The sequence below is a fragment of the Phanerochaete carnosa genome (genome assembly GCF_000300595.1).
Source record: "Phanerochaete carnosa HHB-10118-sp unplaced genomic scaffold PHACAscaffold_5, whole genome shotgun sequence".
In the NCBI taxonomy this organism is placed as follows: Eukaryota; Fungi; Basidiomycota; class Agaricomycetes; order Polyporales; family Phanerochaetaceae; genus Phanerochaete; species Phanerochaete carnosa.
The window spans coordinates 986666-1004536 of record NW_006767632.1 but is presented as its reverse complement, the minus strand read 5'-3'; the positions used below and the strand labels follow the sequence as shown (position 1 = coordinate 1004536).

Genomic DNA, 17871 nt, shown 5'->3' with positions numbered 1-17871 from the left:
ATCATGTCCTTATTCTCGAGTGCGACTCAAGTAAACGTCTTCATAGGTATAGTAGGAGACAGTGTCCATGCCGTGCCAGGTATAAAAGCGCACCAGCACCGTAACAATTGCTCAAAATCCAGCTACCCTCGGCTACCGCTTCTTCCTCGCAGCCCGCCTCGCTAACCGCACGTGTTTCCAGAAGAGCATCCATACAGCAGAGAGGACGCCAATGGGAGGGAACCAGCTCAGCTTCCAAGACCAACCGGCTTCCGAGTGAAGCTTCCGGACAAGAATGTCTACTTGCTCATCGAGGTCTTGCATTGAGCCAGAGTTGTCCACGACGTGGTCTGCACATTGCACTTTCTCTGTAATAGATAGTTGTGCATTCAGACGAGCAGACGCGGCCTCAAGCGTAGAGCCGTCGCGCTTCATTAGTCGCTGTAGCTGCAGCTCCGGGGAGCTGTAAACAGGAACTGTTAGCATAGTATAACGTGAGGCACGCGATGAAGACGCACCAATATACTACAACCACTTTCGCAACCCACTTCCACATCCCGCCCTCAATCAACAGCGGCACGTCCAAGATGCATATCTTCTTGCCCTTGAGCCAGTGGCTCGCTACCCCCAGTGCGATAGCCTTCCATACAGCAGGGTGCACTATCTTGTTCAGCGCAAGGCGCTGAGCCTCATCGTTGAAGACGATGGCGCCGAGCTTCTGACGGTCAAGGTGGCCATCAGGGAGGAGCACGCCCTCACCAAAGTGCTTCACGATCTTTGCGAGTGCGGGCGTGCCGGGCTCTACGACCTCCCGTGCGATGACGTCGGCATCGACGACGGGCAGGCCGAAGCTTTGCAACTGCTTCGATACCGTTGATTTGCCGGTCGCGATTCCGCCTGTTAATCCAATAACTATAGTGCGTCGTGGTGTTAATTCGGTGGTGGCGCAGCAGCTCGCAAGGTGTACCTAGCATTTGTCTCAGTGTTTGGAGGTATGCACAGCAAGCAACGTGTACTGCTGCAAGCTAGGGCCCGGGAGGAGCGAAAGCGGGACAGGAGTGCACTGCGGCATGTTCAGAGTCTGCATTCGGCATCCACACACATCACACCAGGTTTGAGCATAACTTCATAACGTTCTATGCGGAGAATAGTAGCGGGTATAGCCAAACTCGTTCTGGCAGAATAGAGAGAATTACAAAGAGTTGTAATAGTTGTCTAATGTAACTAGTCTAATAGCTCGCTATACGCGTACGAATAAGACCATATGTCGAAGAAAGAGCGGGAGATCATGCACATGCGAATGTCAAAATGCACTCAATACTTGATAACTTGGGCTAGATTCATGGCAGGGGCATTGTCTGTCTGCAAGTGTCCGTCAAGCGATGTCAAACCAGGAGGGTATCGTTGTCGGCGAGCGTGTAGATAGGCTGGAGTCGTATATATACTGGAAAAGGTGTGGAGACCACGATAAGTTACTTCCACTGTGAGCCATCCAATGGATTTTGCGAGCCGGGTGGAGGTGGGTACGGCGGTGTCGGGACAGGTGACGGTGTTCGAGATGGGAAGGGGGACCCATACGGGGCGCTGAGGTAACGAGATGTGTCCAGTGTCTGGCCGAAGCACCCCGAGTCTGACTTCTCGTCCTTCGAGAGGCCGAGGGCGGTTGAAATGACGCGTGGGCTGCCCAAGGGCGATGACTTCCTCGAGGGAGGGAATTCCCCAAGAATGGGTGCAGTCGGGCTGACCGGTGTACCTGGGAAAGACGGCGTGGGTGCTTTGCCACTAGGCATGACACTCGTGATAGCTACTATCTCCTTTCCCTGGGGTTGGTTGTACATCCAGGTGGCGATGAGGACAGTCGTAGAGCCGATGATGAACGATGGTGTTATCCGGAAACCAAAAAGAGCGACGGACGCAAGGAATGAAAGAACGATGGAAAGGCTGGTGGCGAAACCCTTCAGGATATTGTCCGAATACTTGATTACGAGCGCGGTAATGAGACCACCGAATACCTGGATGGCGACCGTCGCCCATGCCCATCCGCCAAAGTTGCGCATGAGTCTTGATAAAATTCCTGCAGGAGAATGAGGATAGGGCGACTCCCAGATAAGCGGAAGAGCGGCAGGAATGAGAGAGAACAGCGAAAGCTGCACGTTCCGAACCCACAAATCCGCCTTCGAGTTCTTAAGCACCATCTCGAAATACACACCCGCGAGACCGGACGTAAAGCATGCCGCTGTGACGGCGCCGAAACCTTTGAGCGGGCTCATGATGTGGACGTGCAGAGGAGCAGAGTCGTGTGCGCTACCAACAGGCATGTCCTGCCTCTGGGGAGTGTGGCCGAAGGTTGACTGAATTTGCACGATGCCAACACCAATGGCGAGGAATGTTAAGGCCAGCCACTTGGTTGAAGTCAACTTCCTCCGAAGCATGGCGACTGAGAACGCGGCCGTCGTGAGGATCTTCATTTGGTACGTGACCTGGAAGGTTGCGACAGGGAGGTTGCTGATTGCAACGAACTGGAGCGAGTTTTGCACGACATAGAGGATGGCTGGGATGGATAGCATCCAGCAGTCCGCGCTGAACACCTCTCTGCACACCCTTCGGAATGCCACCCATACACCGACCAAACTCCGCCCAGCCGCATCCGAAGAGTTTAATATCCGGACGAGCGCGACAACGAAGGATATTGAGCCCTTGAGGAGCTCATTCAAGAGAACGGCCGTTGCAGGAGAGTACGCTTGCGACGCGGGTATCGACACTCTCGAATAGTGCATGACAATCGACAATGCCGCATTTTGAACGGCCAGAGTGACTAGCCTGGTCGGAACGACTAAGGTTGCGCTAAGGCGAAAAGACTGAAGAAAGACTCACGAGACGTATTTTAAAGGCAACCCGCATATCCGAGGAGAGTTGTCGATTTCCATGGGTGCCGCTGTGGGACTTGGCATAGGTGAGACGTCTCGGGAGGATGAAGGAAGTAGAGGTGTGAGTCGAGGGCTGGAACGTGGAGTTGCGAGCGGCGTGAGCGAGAATCCTTCCTGTGCTACTGGCGACGGCGGATCTGAACGAGCCGCTTGTCCCGGGCGGTAATGGATATCGAGACTTTGCAGATGCGAACCTTCGCGCATCGCTGAGACTCGTCGAGGAACCATGGCCAGGCGGTGGATGACGAGTGAGACACTTGCGTGATGAAGATTCAGGCGGATGAAGAGGCTGAACGGTGCCAGCAATGGCCCCGAGTGTCTTTGAGCGAAGATAGAATGACGAACACGCGAGACCGCGACCTCGTCGTCTTCGGCGTCGGGAGCGATGTGGACGTGGATGAGGGGGGAATGGCGGACGCGGTTGGTCGAGTTCGCCCTCCAAAAAAGTCGCCCGTTCGGACTTCGCTAACAGCGACCTGCGGCTTCTTTGCCTTATTTGGTAGCACACCCAGGCCTCCGCCTGTCGTCTTTTCTGATGGTCGCGGGGCAAATCAGTCACTCAAAGCACGAAATTTCGGCAGGATTTACGAGAAAAAAGCCTGGAGGTAACGACAGGGGTCTACGAAAGCAGGAGCGAAGAAGGGGAGCTAACGCAGACACAGGCGATTTAGTGAAATAAAATGGTGACATTACTACGGGGTAGGTATGACACAGAGGGCACATCTCGGGTATCACGAAGAGTAGAGAACCAAACGTAACTTAAAATCGCGCGATGCATCCCTAAGCGCGTGGCTGCAGTAGAGCGGATGTACCGACGCTTTACCTGCGAAAACAAGGGGTGAGCACAAGAATCGATGACATTGACAAGACGGTTTTAAAATTCAAGAACCTCAGCCTCGCCTTTACTTCTTCACACACACCCAGACGCAAGCTATTGCCCCTCAGGAAGGGTCTGCAGTTCACCCAATGGAGCATACTCCAGACATGGGCGACAGAGGGGTGTGTTGTTTTACCAGGATTGTCTTCTTTGGTTTCCAGAGATAGCATACAGGACATGATATATGACACTCACATTAAAAAATAGTTACGAGGGCGCGCAAAGTAACTAGAGGCTTGTAGATAATCTCCAGGTGATCCTGCATCCTGGCCTCTCAACCGGAGGGAGAAGCAATCAGCGAAGATTGTTTTCGAGATATCGACATTGATCCTCGACGTTTGTCTGGACTATCCAGTCCATGAAGAAGCCACGCCCGAGGGCAGACAGGACGGACAGCAATTTGGACGTCGTGTAGGTTTGTGAGGTTGTGCACGCGCTTCGTCTCTCTTTATACTCTTCCCGGATGTTGCCGAGCGGACTCTAAGAGAACCGTGAGAGATACCTTCCGTACTTGGCGGCTACAGTTTCTACTCTGCTTCGGAGCGGCCGTTGGCCACTTCATCGAACCCAATGTCCATTGCGAGCCCCTCCTCGCCGTTTGCAGCCCTGCTGCGACGCTCAAAATTCGCCTCCTATGACCGCGCAATTGCGCAAGTTTATTCGTCCTCTGGAGGGCACTTGCACCGTGGCAACTTCGGGTTCAAGCGTCCTCTCCCGATCCGGGGCAGAGAGGCACATATCACGGTCGGCGCGGTGGACTCAAGGGAGGAACAAACGGAGTGGAGGAGCGCAGATAACGAGGCGCGGTACATAAAGATGTGGGACGAAGTTGGCATTACCCCAACTCTGGACGACAAAGGCCCGTGGTCGACGAAGCTCGGTCCCACATCCCAGGTTGAATGGCGGATGTACTCCGACTTCGACAACGTGGAGAGCGACCTGACGAATAACGTTCACTCGGATGCCGAAAGCGCCATCTACGGCCCCATCAGCTCAGCGACACCAAATATCTACGCTATGTCCGACAGGGAATTCGAGTCATACATCGAGAAGCTGCGCCAGTCTCGTCCGGCGTTCGCGTCGTTTCTCAAGGAGACGGCTACTCGGAAAGCGGAACAAGCAGCGGAAAAGGCGGCGAAGGCGGAGCAGGAGCTGCAGAGGGGTTCGAAGAGTCCAAAGCGCGCCAGGGAAACGAAGGAGCCGCAGGTTGATTCCGACTTCACGTCCTTCTGGGAAGTCTCAGCCAAGTCGACGCGTGACCACAAGATTTTCCTTGCTTCACAGGCGTACAAGTTGTACAACTCTGCCGACTCCCGAGCCATCGAACAACAGCCGCAAAATTTCGGTGGTTTGCATTACGCGAAACATCCTCCTCTTCAGTCACGGTTCCTCAACAAACCACGACCTGGCCGTCTTGTTCTTCAGCCCAACCGGCTGGGCTCAAACAGCCCTTGGCTAGGCGTTGTCTTCGCCGGTCACAATGCCGTTGCAGTGGACAACAGTGCTGTCCCCACGGGCTACTTGGATTTCACGAAACTCGCGCAGCCGGGTGAACAACACTCTCAAGCCGGTGTCGCAAACTTCCGTCTCACGCGCGCAGTGCTCAACAACCCATCTCAAATTGTCGGGGAGCGCCCACAAGTGCTGAGGATGGCGAGATTGGAGACGCAGGTCGACGTGGAGAAGGACGCAGACATGGAAAGGTCGAACGCACACTGGCCAGGGTCGCGAGAATATGTCGGTCACAGTGTCTCGAGGATCAAGGCTGACACTATCCTTTCTCCGCGCAAGAAACCGCCAACAATGCCTCTTGGTCGCTCGCGCCAGCAGCCGATGCAGGCACAGGACGTGCTTGGCACTCTGCGTGGTATTATGGAGCATACGGAGCATTAAGATACTAGCTGTAGTAGAGTCTTCTCGATGTCGCCGTTGTTCGCGAGGAGAGCTTTCTCCGCCTGTGCTCGTGGGATCTCTAGTTCGTGCATCTAGACCGGTTGCTAGCCTCAGTGCATATTCCTACTCTGTGCTGATCGTTCTCACTATCAAGTCGACGTCCTCTCGCTTCGCTGAGGTGCTCTCTTTTGCGGCTTTATACGGCTTCTCAAGCAACCCTCCCGCTCGGTACGCTTCCTCCAGCTTTCCCTTTGAGTACGCCATGCCATCTGCAAACTAACGACACACATCGATGTGCATTCTTGGATAAGCCAGATGTTGGACTGTACCTGTACTATGACTTCAGGCTGGCCATTACCCCTCGGGAGGTGGGACATGATTGACTACAGGCTTGGTCAGGCCGAGTATAACTCGGTCTGCGAGCAGTGCGTTATGATCACGTGCACCCCACGTGGCGCGTATAGTCGGTGCCGCGACTGCCAAGAGTCTCAGTCATCCAAGTTCTCTACTCGACACTCAACTCTCCTTGTTCCAACAACCATGGATTCTTTCGAAAATTACCAATATGATTCTGCATCGTCTTATGGCGGAATAAGCATTGTCGACGATACCTCATCCGTCTACACCGTCAACACAAGCCAGAGCAATGTTCCACTCGATCTGGACAGCCTTTCGATAACTGACGACCGCTCCGTCGTTGCATCCCCGAACGGCCATAGTCACCATTCGCACTCGCAAAATGCGAATGCAGATGGCATCGACGAGGATTTTGATGCCGTTCTGGATGACCTCAAAGACGAGGGGCAGGTAGATTTGCCGCCTCATGCTTGCAGGTGCGCGTCCTTAATCTGCCAATGCTGAAGTCCTACTTACTGACGGTTTTGCATAGTTACTGTGGCATCCACTCCCCCGCTTCTGTCGTCAAATGTCTCGTCTGCCAAAAATGGTTTTGCAATTCTCGTGGCAACACGTCTGCTTCTCATATCGTGAATCACCTCGTGCGGGCGAAGCATAAGGAAGTCATACTTCATGCCGAATCCCCTCTCGGCGAAACTATACCCGAATGCTACAACTGTGGAAGCAAGAACGTGTTTATGCTCGGATTCATTCCCGCGAAGAGCGACACCGTTGTCGTCCTGCTGTGCCGGTAAGTGGCGATGTAAACGGACATGTGTCCATGTATGCTGACAAATATTTATGTGTTATAGTCAGCCTTGTGCTGCGGTCTCGAAAGATATCTCTTGGAACGCATCCCTTTGGGCCCCCTTGATCGACGATAGATCCTTCTTGTCCTGGCTGGTGAAGCCTCCTAGCGAAACCGAGCAGCTCCGTTCGCGCCAGATTTCGTTCCAACAGATCAACCGTCTCGAGGATCTGTGGCGAGAAAACACTAGCGCCACCCTTGAAGATCTCGACAAGCCTGGCGTGGACGACGAGCCTCAGCCTATCTTGCTCCGCTACGAGGATGCTTATCAGTATCAGAATATCTTCGGTCCCCTCGTCAAGATTGAAGCAGATTATGACAAGAGGTTGAAGGAGTCGCAGACACAGACGGATATCTCCGTTCGTTGGGATCTCGGTCTCAACCAGAAACGCGTCGCTTGGTTTTGCCTCCCTAAGCTTGAAAGTGGCGAGGTCCGACTAGCTGTCGGCGACGAACTCAGGCTAAAGTATACCGGAACCCTGCACAAGCCCTGGGAAGGCGATGGCCATGTCGTCAAGATCCCAAACAGTACGTTTCTCTTATCAAGGTCGCTCGCGTGTGTATGTCCGCTGACTTACCCTCATCTGCAGACGTCTCTGATGAGATAGGGTTGGAGCTGAGAAGATCGGAGGGTGTCCCGGTGGATATCACGCACAACTATACTGTAGACTTCGTTTGGAAGTCGACTAGTTTTGATAGGATGCAGCTCGCGATGAAGACATTCGCAGTCGACGAGAAGAGTGTCAGCGGTTACATCGTGAGTTTAGCTTTCTTCTTATCACGAGTTTTTCTCAGTATGCTATTCTAGTACCACAAGCTGCTTGGTCATGAGCTCGAACCCCAGACCCTACGGACGCAGATGCCGAAGCGATTCTCCGCTCCCGGCCTTCCGGAGCTCAACCACTCCCAGATGTATGCGGTTAAGAGCGTTCTCCAGAAGCCTCTTAGTCTCATTCAGGGACCACCCGGAACAGGCAAGACCGTTACTTCCGCTTCGACCGTCTATCATCTCGCGAAGATGAACCCTGGCCAAGTCCTCGTGTGCGCGCCGTCGAACGTTGCCGTCGACCAGCTGACTGAGAAGATCCATGCTACTGGTCTCAAAGTCGTCCGTCTCACCGCGAAGTCTCGTGAAGCCCTCGACTCCTCTGTCGCCTTCTTGACTCTACACCAGCAGGTTGCAAACAACACTACGCACGTCGAACTCCAGAAGCTCATCCAGCTCAAGAATGAGCAAGGCGAGCTCAGTTCGAATGACGAACGGAAGTACAAGGCCCTCATTAGGCAATGCGAGAAGGAGATTTTAAGTGCCGCGGATGTCATTTGCTGCACCTGCGTTGGAGCGGGTGACCCTCGTCTCAGCAAACTCAAGTTCCGGACGGTTCTCATCGACGAAGCCACGCAGGCTGCCGAGCCAGGTGGGTAATCTGCTAGATATCCATGTCATCCGATCCGCTGATCTTCCCTCTCCAGAATGTATGATACCGCTCGTGTTAGGATGCAAGCAAGTTGTGTTGGTTGGCGATCACCAGGTATGCATTCGTTTTCCGCCTTACGTGTAAGACCTCATATGCTGACCATGCCCCTTCGTAAGCAACTTGGCCCTGTTATCATGAACAAGAAAGCGGCCCGTGCTGGTCTCACGCAGTCACTCTTCGAGAGGCTCGTCGTCCTCGGCAATCGGCCCATCCGCCTCCAAGTGCAGTATCGTATGCATCCTTGCCTCTCCGAGTTCCCTTCGAACATGTTCTACGAGGGAACACTTCAGAACGGAGTTACGGCGCCGGAACGCCTTCGCAAGAACGTGGACTTCCCGTGGCCGGTGCCTGATACGCCCATGTTCTTTTACCAGAATTTGGGTCAGGAGGAAATCTCGTCCAGCGGAACATCATTCCTTAACAGGTACGGTAACTTCCTTCAAACTCAGAGTTGATGATGTTGACGGTTGTGTGTACAGGACGGAAGCGTCCAACGTTGAGAAGATCGTGACCAAGTTCTTCAAGTCTGGTGTCGTCCCAAACCAGATCGGGGTCGTCACACCGTACGAGGGCCAACGCTCGTACATCGTGAACTACATGCAGTTCAACGGCACCCTCAAGAAGGACCTGTATAAGGAAATCGAGGTTGCCAGCGTAGACGCTTTTCAGGGCCGTGAGAAGGACTACATCATCCTCAGCTGTGTGCGCAGCAACGAGCATCAAGGCATTGGTTTCCTTAATGACCCGAGGCGTCTAAACGTTGCCCTCACGCGCGCGAAATATGGTGTCGTCATTCTTGGGAATCCAAAAGTCCTTAGCAAGGTAAGCTTTAGTGTTACGGCCTGTGCACACGTACTGAGCCTCATGTATCATAGCACCCCCTCTGGCACTATCTCCTTACTCATTACAAGGAGAAGAATTGTCTTGTTGAGGGGCCGCTCAACAACCTACAGCCAAGCATGATTCAGTTCAGCAAGCCGAGGCGCACGCTATCTAAAGCTATGGACCAGTTCCGGCGTCATGAGACGAACGCAAAGGATTACCTGAGCACCGGGGTGATGAGCGATGGTACGTACACTGATTTATTCAGACAGTTGCGTGGATGCACTGACTCCCTACCAGCTCGGCGTTCGGGTACTCCGAGTCGCTTCGATGCCAGCTTCTATCGCACGCACGATGCGCTTGGTTACATCCCCTCGGATGTGCAATCCCTCCGATCGCAGGCAACGTATTCCTCAGGGTTGCCGATGTTCGGTGCAGGCACGCCCTTCGGCCCCGGTATGCAGCGACCCAACGGAGGCAAACGCAGCACCTATGGAAGTTACGCTAGTTCCATCATCTCTCAAGACGCCGGTGTGAACGGGAACGATACAGCAAGCGTCATCGGCAGCACCGTGGGCACCGATCGCGCTTCTTCCGTGGCCTATTCGCAGTCCGATCGTCTTCGTCGCCGCACATCTTTCTCTTCCGTGGCAGGCGCCTCGGACATGGGCAGCTTGTCGCAATATGACTATAAGAGTCAGGACGACGGCACCGACATGGACGACATGAAATCACAGTACACCGGCACCCAATCAGGCGTTACCGTCTTCTAGCGGCTTGCCGCGCTGGGCGGCCCTACCCTCCCTCGATGAAATCGGGTTCGGGACGCGCCCTGCGGAAGCCTAACCACATTGGTCGGCTTCGGGCTTGCCAGAAAGGTTCGGCCTGCGGACGCTGCTCGCATGCAGCCCAGCCGCCGCGCTGTGCTGCACGCAACGCACGCCCGCATGGCCGGCTGACCTCACATCGCTATTACGACAACCCGCGACACACTACCCTGCGGCCCCCTCCCCTGCATGAACCGTCCGCTGTCTCGCGCACAGAGTGCGCCCCTTGGTCTCGGTTAGAATGGGGACGAACGGTGTCCAGCTCTCTGCCTTACCTGGCTTCGGTCGGTTACCACTCCACGACCACTCTAGTTTGATGTAGCATGCACGACGTGTTTTTCTAACTTTTTGATGCCCTGACTTGGTGTGTATGAGTATTGTAGTGTCTTTCTGGTATGAGAAATGGCAGCAGCGAAGTCCCTATGTGCACATCCCAGCCCGCGACCCAGCGCGCATGCTCTTCACAGCACGGTGAGCGGGGGCCAGCGAGAAATAAATACGGATGAGCTAGCCACGTTGTGGCATGTGTATTCCTCGGATGCATGTCACATTACAACCCTAGGGCCCCCCCCCCCCCATGCCGCCCCGTCCTGGACACACGCCGGGTCCGTCATGGCTGCTCGTGCCGAGTGTCGCGGTACGACTGCCCAGGATAGCGAGTGTGCTGCGGTCGAGGAGGGAACGGGGATCGTCGCGGCCTTGGCACCGGCACGTCGCCCACGGCAGGCGGCGTGTGTGGCGACGGGGGCAGATCCGGCACCACCTCGGATTCCTCGCTCTGTCCGGTGCCATGACGATACGACAGCGGTTGCTGGTGCTGCTGCTGGTGCTGTTGAAGCTGGTGCTGCTGGTGCTGGTGCTGGCGCTGGCGCTGGTGGTGCTGCTGCTGCTGCTGCGCCGGCGGCGGTGGCGGCGGAGTCCTGCGGCTGGGCCTGAGAGTGGTGCCGACGCCTGGCGCAGACGCTGGCCCAGCAGCGGTGGCGTCTGCGCTCGGTGATTTTTTGGCGGCGCCGGGGATGTTGTGTAGGCGGTGGGTGCGCCGCCGCCTCCTCCTCCTCCTCCTCCTCCTCCTCCTCCTCCTCCTCCTCCTCCGCCACCACCTCCTCCGCTACCTCCGCCGCCGCTACTACCTCCGCCGCCGCTGCCGGCGCCCTCTGCGGGCACGTACGGCGTCGTGATCGCCGCGAGCGACAGCGAGGCGCGGCGCGGGTGCGGGAGGCGCGTGTCGGGCAGGCGCGAGCTCGAGCTCAGCGGCGGGCCCGGCGACGGCGCGCGGGGCGGTGGCGCGCGGGGCTGGGCGTACGGCGGGGGCACGATGCGGTACTGCGTCTGTGGGCTGCGCGGAGGCAGGCTCGCCGAGGAGGAGGAGGGTGGTGGTGGTGGTGGTGGTGGTGGTGGTGCTGCGGGGAAGGGCAGCTCGCCTCGGACGGAGGCCTGCGGGGACGTTATGCGATAGCCGGGAGAAGCGGCGGGCCCTTGGGTGCGATAGGGAGAGATGACGGGAGTGTGTTGTTGCTGCTGCTGCTGCGCGGACTCCGGGGCAGAGGTTGAGGCCAGTGGCATGGTGGGCGATACGGCACCCGGGTGAAGGGGAGCGGAGAAGGAGGGCAAGATCCGTGCAACGCTCGCTTCCAGGTGGTCAAATCTGGCTTTGAGGTCATCGTACTCGGCGCGCGTCACGTACTTTTCCCTGCTCCGAAGGACATAAAAGTCAGTCGACGATCGGGATAGAGTTATGGGCGCGACGGAGAGACTCACATGGGCTCGATAATATGCCACTGGCATTTATTTTGCTCTCCGCGACGCGAACACGGCCCGCATGGTTGAGCTCTAAAATGTATGGGCGAGCCGGAACAAGCGATGTATGTGAGAATGAGAAGGACGGATATAGGACAATCACCGGACCTGTCGCATTTAATCTTGCGTCTCTTGCATTCTAAGAGTGGGAGGATCACGGAGCGTCAGCGGTCGACAAGGGGCATTTTAAGGCGACGTTTACCTGTGCAACTGAGTGCCTGGCGACGACGCTTCTTCTTTGGAGGGCCGGGGTCACCGCCGTCGTGCTCAGAATCGTCTAGGTATCTCATGGGGAGGGCTGAGACACGAAGAGGCATGAAGGGCGCGGAGTGCAAGGGGGAGGCGCGAGAATGCTCACCGGCACTGTACCCCGAAGCAGACTCGTAGGTAGGAGCGTAGGGGTGTGGAGGGGCCATGGAGAGGCGATGGAGCCCTGTACTGGAAGAGGGTAGGTTGAGTGGCAGCTGATGAATAGATGGCAAGGACGGGAGTGGCTGAGGACCTGCCACCGCGGTGTGTGGGCCGTGCCTTTCGAGTTCGGACGGGTGGTGGGAGGCATAAGCCGGCGGACTGGGCCCGGGAGGGGGCGACGGCGAAAGCCTCTCATTGTCCATCTGACAGGAGCGGGGAGGCCGAGGAGAGGGGTTTGGACGTCGGCATGCACAGTGCGGAGGAGAAAGAATTGACAAGGGAGGAGGTGAGGAGGAGATTTAAGGATCTCTGGGGCCTGAGGGCGGGCTAGTCTCGTGGACATGACCGACCGAGTAAGGGTTGCGAGGATCTAAAAGGCGACGACGCCTATGTTTCGCATGTAGAGGCAGGTGATAAGATGAAATATCGAACTCACTACTGAAACCGCGCCAATATGTACCGTAAAGGACGTGATGTACCTGTGCGCCAAAATCGCGATGCGATCCTGTTGGGCCGTGATGCCCTGGGAATTGAAGCTGAGGCAGCGGGCGGTGCACCGAGCCACTGCCTCGTTTTGAATCCGAGACGCTGAGGGCGTTCTCTGTGCTTGGCTATTATTTATCTATTTTTCTTTCGCGGAGCTGCGACGCAGCTAGAGGAGGCAGTCGTACGCGGCATCTGCCGGGTGAACCGTCGTGTGGTTTGGCGACGTGTCGGTCTCGTCGAGGGGACGACCCCGGCTGTTATCTGCGCATATCTCCGTGTTACCTCTCCGTCCTCCAGCTCCGTCCTCCACCACTGACGTGGTTCCCTGCAGATCGCCTCGCGGGGGCCATCGCCGCAGCGCCTCGCACCCACCGATCTCTCCTCGCCCGCGGTCGCAGCACTAGTAAATAAAATAAAATAAAATGGATATTGCGCGTCGACCGGCAATCTGATAGTGGCTGCTCGTGCCTGATGGTGCTCGTCGTCCGGCTCCGCTCGCTGACAGCTTCACACTCACTGTCCAGCTCCACGCGGAGCCCTTCCCATTCTCGCGAAAAAAAGAATCCCAATGGCCGTCTTGTTCGGCTCTCGTGACCTCTCCTCCTGCGCACGCCTGCCGCGCCCACGTCGCCGTTACCAGGTCGCTCCCAAACATCCCCGCACTCCCGAGCCGTCTCCGTAAGCACAAACACATCCCTTTCGTGAAAAAGCGGGTCTCACGGAGCGGTGTGCTTTCGTTGCATCAGCCCAGGGTCTCCATCGTGACTCTTTCCTGATGGAGAAGTCATCGGTCTTTCCGGACGTCAGCGAGAGAAAGAGAGAGAGAGAGAGAGAGAGAGAGAAAACAATCTCACCTGACCCTCTGACATGTGTCCAGCACGACCCGCGTTCTTGCCCAGCTGCACCATCTCTCCATGTTTCTCTTTTCCACTCCAATGAGCTCGCATCCAGGGCCGTTCCTTAGCGAAATTTAACGGCGCGGCATCCTGACCGGACAGTGCAGCGCGGACGTCAAAGCTCCGCCGCCCACACACCAGTCCAGCGGTGCTCCCACTCACTCGCCTGGGAACACGCTCAGTGCCCCAGCCGCAGATTATCGTCAATCGTCCATATGCCGCTGCGTGACGTTCATGAAAATGGGCATATTGCAGAAGCTCGCGTCCATCGACGGATGGAGCTTGGGGCGTATCTCCCGCCCTCTCTGATGTTCTGCGACTGCATCTCCGTGTCCACTGCAACCCACATGCGGTGTCCGTGCCGAATCCGACCCACTTCGGCCATATGCATATGTTACACCGTGAGGCATCCTTGTTCGCCTTCAAGGGCCACAAAACGCGGCCCCGCACCGCACACACGCGCCTCGTCTGCATTTGTTTCTTACGTCACCTAGGCATTCCTCCTGCGTTACGACCTCGTAGCTCGGGGGCTGCCACACGAATCCCTTTAGTGAGCCATCACCCACCTTGGTGATCCTGTTTCCCTGACGCGCCGCTGTAGTAAACGGCTCTGTGTCTCGGGTCGCACCAGCCAAACCCGAGGGGACAAGGCTGTGGACAAGCACCATGTGGTGCACAGCGGCTGCCAGCGAGATGCTCGCGGGTCAGCGGAAAGGCGCGAGTGACTAGGTTCTCTGCGTTCAGTCTTGGGGAGATGCCATAAGTCTCGCCTTCGGCCCGCGGCCATGCCGGGTATCATCACCACGTTCTGTGCGGCGGCGGCGGCAAGAGAACAGTCCGTGCTGGAAAGGGTCTGGTGAGCGCGCCGCAGATCCCCTTCTAGCCAGACGTGCTGCTGTGCTGCGGCTGGGCCTTCTTTGAAGCCTGTGGGCAAGTCAGACGACTTGGGGCCGCCTCGGGGGGCTCTTTCTCGATTCGACGCCTGTCCGAGCGAAAAAGGTCTCGTGCGGTGCCGTAAGCCTTCAGTTCTCGTCGCCTGTGATTACGCTAAAGGTACATGTCAACTACAGCAACTGCGCACCGCACTAGGCCTCAGACGCGCCGTTACGGATGGCCCCAGATCGGAGCAGCGTACACAGTGCTGGCAGTATGTAGCAACCATGGCGCCACACCACAGTGCAAGCTTACCTTGTCGGTACCCTCAGGACCGATCTAACGAGGCGGTGCCTTGGACCCTAGTGTGTATCTCATCGATGTATCGCTCCCGGCGACGCTTTCCGAACGCAGTCATCAGGAACCGTCAACGAGCCCATCCCATCTCGCATTTGGTTATGCCGCAACCATATCACGAGCAACGCGGCAGCGAAGGTTAGCCTGACGACTGCGACCTGCGCGTCCCCATCTGCCAGACAGGCCAGGCTGACGACGGACGACGGCGTTAAACCCCCGCCAAGTGCTGCTGGACGATAGCAAGGTTATCTCGCTTCCCAGAGCTGCGGTCTGGACGGCCACGCAGGTCGCAGAGACGACCAATATGGAGGCAGACGACAGGTGACTCTGGCTGTCGGGGTTTCGGCGCAGTCTGCCCTCGCACTCGAAAGTGCCTTGTAGGCGGCCCCGCCGCGCCCGGGCGGAGCAGATGCAGGACGGTACAAGCGTGTCCTGGCTTCGTCTTCTCCCTTTGCCGACTCAATCGCGAGGCAATCAGGCCGACGGAGCAGCCGCAAAACCCCGGTGAGACAAAGGAACAGCCCGTCCCCAGTCTTGCAGTGCGTCTAGTTACATAAACCAGCCGTGGCTCCCTCATCTCGATTTGGCACCGACAGAGGGCAGCTGAACACCCGCGGGTGACTCCCCGCGCTCTGCCTTGCCGTAAATACGCTGGAAGGAGCTAAATGGGACAGGGGAAAGCAAATACCAGGCGGCCACTTGGCGCAGGCATGTTCACCGTGCCTTCCCGCTATCAACGTCGCGTCACCCCCGAGAACTCCATCCCTGCGGAGGGGGCTACTCAGGTTTTGGCTGGCCAGTGCAGCCGCCCTGCAGCCTTTCTTTCCATGTGTTTGCGAGCAACAACAACAACAAAAAAGTGCCTGTTGCCACGAGACGCCAAAGACGCGGAAAGAGGACACCCAGCTCGCTAACGCCACGCCCCATCGGCATCAAAACCTCGAGGCAGCGAGATCGACAGACGGCGAATTCTTCCTTAGCCCCGGGGGGCCCCGCTCGCTCGGGACCCTGAGCTTTCATTAAACACCGCTTGCTGCTCACGTAACCGTCTTCTACGCTTGTGCTGGCTTCGGTATATACGCGTAACACACACATACACGCCTTTCTCACAGCCTGCATTACGCAACCGAGACCGTTTTTACATGTACACATCTGGCACGTCCCGCCCAAAAGCGTAGCCCGTCAAGCACTGAGCTGTGTCGCGATGGCGTGCGCGAGAATGCTGCACATCATGGGGGTTATCAATAAACCCAAGCGGGGACTTTGCGGAGGGGGAAGGCTTACTTGTGCACCGTGAAGAGCGGGTGTAGAGTGTTTAGCCAGCTGACAAGCAAGGGTTCAGCCCCAGAGTGCTTCCGTGACGCATCAAAATAAATAAATAATAGGCTCACAAGTAACTCGAGACCGGGGCGCAGGGCGCTACCTGCGTGGTCATCCCCGGCGTCCCATTCTGATAGGCGTCGCAGAACCCAGTCGCGTTCACGAAGCCGAGCGCGTCCGCGTTGTCCAGGAGCAGGTTGAACACCGGGCGCGCGTCGAAGACGGCCGCCTGATCGAGGTCGCGGTGCGCGTCCCTGAACGCCTGCACGTTGGCCGCGAGCTGCGCGTTGTAGTCGTCGAGCGCGGCGGAGATCTTGGACACCGCCGTGGAGCCCTGCTCGAGTATGAGAGGGGCACGGTTCGTTGGAGGCACGGTGAGGAACAGGAAGGACCGTGCACCGCTGTCGTACAGCTCCTCGACCTGTCAGGCGCCCAAACGGCGTCAGTGTACGTAGGAGATACAGCGGTGTCGGCTACACGACCTGTGAGAACAGACGACTCATAAGAACGTGATGGAACTCGCTCTGCGATGTCACATTAGTCTAAAGGCGGAAGTAATAAATTAGACGTAGTATATTGAGGCGAGCGGAAATGAATGTATGCTCGTACCCAGGCGTATGAGTTACCCTTAAGAAGCCGGTGTGAGACACGCAAATACAGGGCAGGTAGATGGCGTAACGCGTACAACGTCATTGATACCAATCCAGAACGCGAACAAGCTGTTGTCGCTACTCCATTGCGCACCTTCCGGTTTGTCGGCAAGATGGGTCTCGAATTGCGAGACTTGGTCGACGATAGATCTAAAATATCTCAGCGTCGTATGGCAATGGTTGTCTAGGTTTACGCTGGACTCACAGAACCGTAGGAAGATAGGGAGCTACAAGTGCCGCGTCGATAGTCGCTCCTCCGGAAGCAAGGTTGAATACCTAGCGCCATGAGAGCTTGCCCGTCAGCTTTAGCCGTGTGGCGCGCCTGACAGGCGACGGACCTTGGTGTTAGTAACGTTGTACGTCCCACCTGTGGTTTTGTCAGAGATGGTCCTGAGTAATTTTGATTACTTCTCACCGAGAAATTCGACCCAATTTGGCCCGTTGGAGGATGTCTATGACAGTAGGCGTTGGTTGAGCTGGCCTGGCTAGGGAGCCATTCCATAAGGGGACCTGAGATACTCACAAATCCTGGGTTGGGCGAGTTAACGCCAGCAGATATATTGAACCCATCGGTAGTGTAAGAGTCTCCGAACGTGAAAAGAAATTCTGTGGTGTTCCAAGAAAGCTTCCCTTGGGCCGCCACAGCGGCCGACAGGAGACAAAGCGCGCTCCACAGCATGAAGGCCATTTGCGACCAATGCCGCAGACCGTACCAACTGCCACATTCTTATACGATAAATGCCAGACTCCAGTACGGCATGCCCGATGAACGGCCGTGATATCGCCGCGGCATGACCCTCGTCGAAGCTGCGAGACTGACTGTGGACGCCGTTCGACAGCGATGTGTCTGCCGAGAAGTATTCTGCCGCAAGAAGAGGAGAGATCATGGGAGCAGGAAGCGCGAGCACCGGGGCAGTCCCATGGCCAGAAGAGTAGGCGAACCCGCCGGAAGCCGTTGGCGGTGGTCGAATAGACGCTGCCTAGAGGCATTCGTCGTGGAGCAATAGACCTCTAGAAGGGAGAGAGCGCGTGGTGGATACATGGGGAGACTTCCGTCGAAGGTCAAGTGGGGAG

General features: G+C 56.7%; 7 protein-coding genes across 7 annotated transcripts; 2 read left to right on the top strand and 5 right to left on the bottom strand.

Moving 5' to 3' along the window:
* Nucleotides 1-35: 35 nt before the first annotated feature.
* Nucleotides 36-1001, bottom strand: PHACADRAFT_255724 (uncharacterized protein). The gene is made up of 3 exons (XM_007395521.1): nucleotides 947-1001; nucleotides 498-891; nucleotides 36-442 (listed from the first exon to the last, which is right to left on the bottom strand). The coding sequence occupies exons 1-3, from the start codon at nucleotides 951-953 to the stop codon at nucleotides 133-135; spliced, it is 711 nt and encodes a 236-aa protein (XP_007395583.1). The 5' UTR covers nucleotides 954-1001; the 3' UTR covers nucleotides 36-132.
* Nucleotides 1002-1265: 264 nt separating this feature from the next.
* PHACADRAFT_255722 (uncharacterized protein) lies at nucleotides 1266-2923 on the bottom strand. Its single transcript, XM_007395520.1, has 2 exons — nucleotides 2854-2923; nucleotides 1266-2799 (listed from the first exon to the last, which is right to left on the bottom strand). The coding sequence occupies exons 1-2, from the start codon at nucleotides 2904-2906 to the stop codon at nucleotides 1452-1454; spliced, it is 1401 nt and encodes a 466-aa protein (XP_007395582.1). The 5' UTR covers nucleotides 2907-2923; the 3' UTR covers nucleotides 1266-1451.
* A 1404-nt stretch (nucleotides 2924-4327) lies between these two features.
* PHACADRAFT_255720 (uncharacterized protein) lies at nucleotides 4328-5979 on the top strand. The gene has a single exon (XM_007395519.1). The coding sequence runs from the start codon at nucleotides 4354-4356 to the stop codon at nucleotides 5674-5676; it is 1323 nt and encodes a 440-aa protein (XP_007395581.1). The 5' UTR covers nucleotides 4328-4353; the 3' UTR covers nucleotides 5677-5979.
* Nucleotides 5980-6216: 237 nt separating this feature from the next.
* On the top strand, nucleotides 6217-9953 carry PHACADRAFT_28301 (uncharacterized protein; the record flags this gene model as incomplete). Its single annotated transcript, XM_007395169.1, has 10 exons — nucleotides 6217-6509; nucleotides 6566-6823; nucleotides 6885-7408; nucleotides 7471-7637; nucleotides 7689-8298; nucleotides 8378-8412; nucleotides 8475-8782; nucleotides 8838-9180; nucleotides 9234-9426; nucleotides 9481-9953. The coding sequence occupies 10 exons, from the start codon at nucleotides 6217-6219 to the stop codon at nucleotides 9951-9953; spliced, it is 3204 nt and encodes a 1067-aa protein (XP_007395231.1).
* A 612-nt stretch (nucleotides 9954-10565) lies between these two features.
* PHACADRAFT_184064 (uncharacterized protein) lies at nucleotides 10566-11731 on the bottom strand (the record flags this gene model as incomplete). The annotated part of the gene is made up of 1 exon (XM_007395518.1): nucleotides 10566-11731. The coding sequence occupies exon 1, from the start codon at nucleotides 11568-11570 to the stop codon at nucleotides 10566-10568; it is 1005 nt and encodes a 334-aa protein (XP_007395580.1). The 5' UTR covers nucleotides 11571-11731.
* A 237-nt stretch (nucleotides 11732-11968) lies between these two features.
* On the bottom strand, nucleotides 11969-12418 carry PHACADRAFT_28299 (uncharacterized protein; the record flags this gene model as incomplete). The annotated part of the gene is made up of 1 exon (XM_007395168.1): nucleotides 11969-12418. One exon carries the CDS (start codon nucleotides 12416-12418, stop codon nucleotides 11969-11971), a length of 450 nt encoding a protein of 149 aa, XP_007395230.1.
* A 3508-nt stretch (nucleotides 12419-15926) lies between these two features.
* Nucleotides 15927-17483, bottom strand: PHACADRAFT_255713 (carbohydrate esterase family 16 protein). The gene is made up of 9 exons (XM_007395517.1): nucleotides 17321-17483; nucleotides 17213-17249; nucleotides 17136-17164; nucleotides 17003-17073; nucleotides 16833-16947; nucleotides 16757-16774; nucleotides 16630-16689; nucleotides 16112-16568; nucleotides 15927-16049 (listed from the first exon to the last, which is right to left on the bottom strand). Exons 1-8 carry the CDS (start codon nucleotides 17474-17476, stop codon nucleotides 16215-16217), a joined length of 840 nt encoding a protein of 279 aa, XP_007395579.1. The 5' UTR covers nucleotides 17477-17483; the 3' UTR covers nucleotides 15927-16049; nucleotides 16112-16214.
* Nucleotides 17484-17871: the final 388 nt, after the last annotated feature.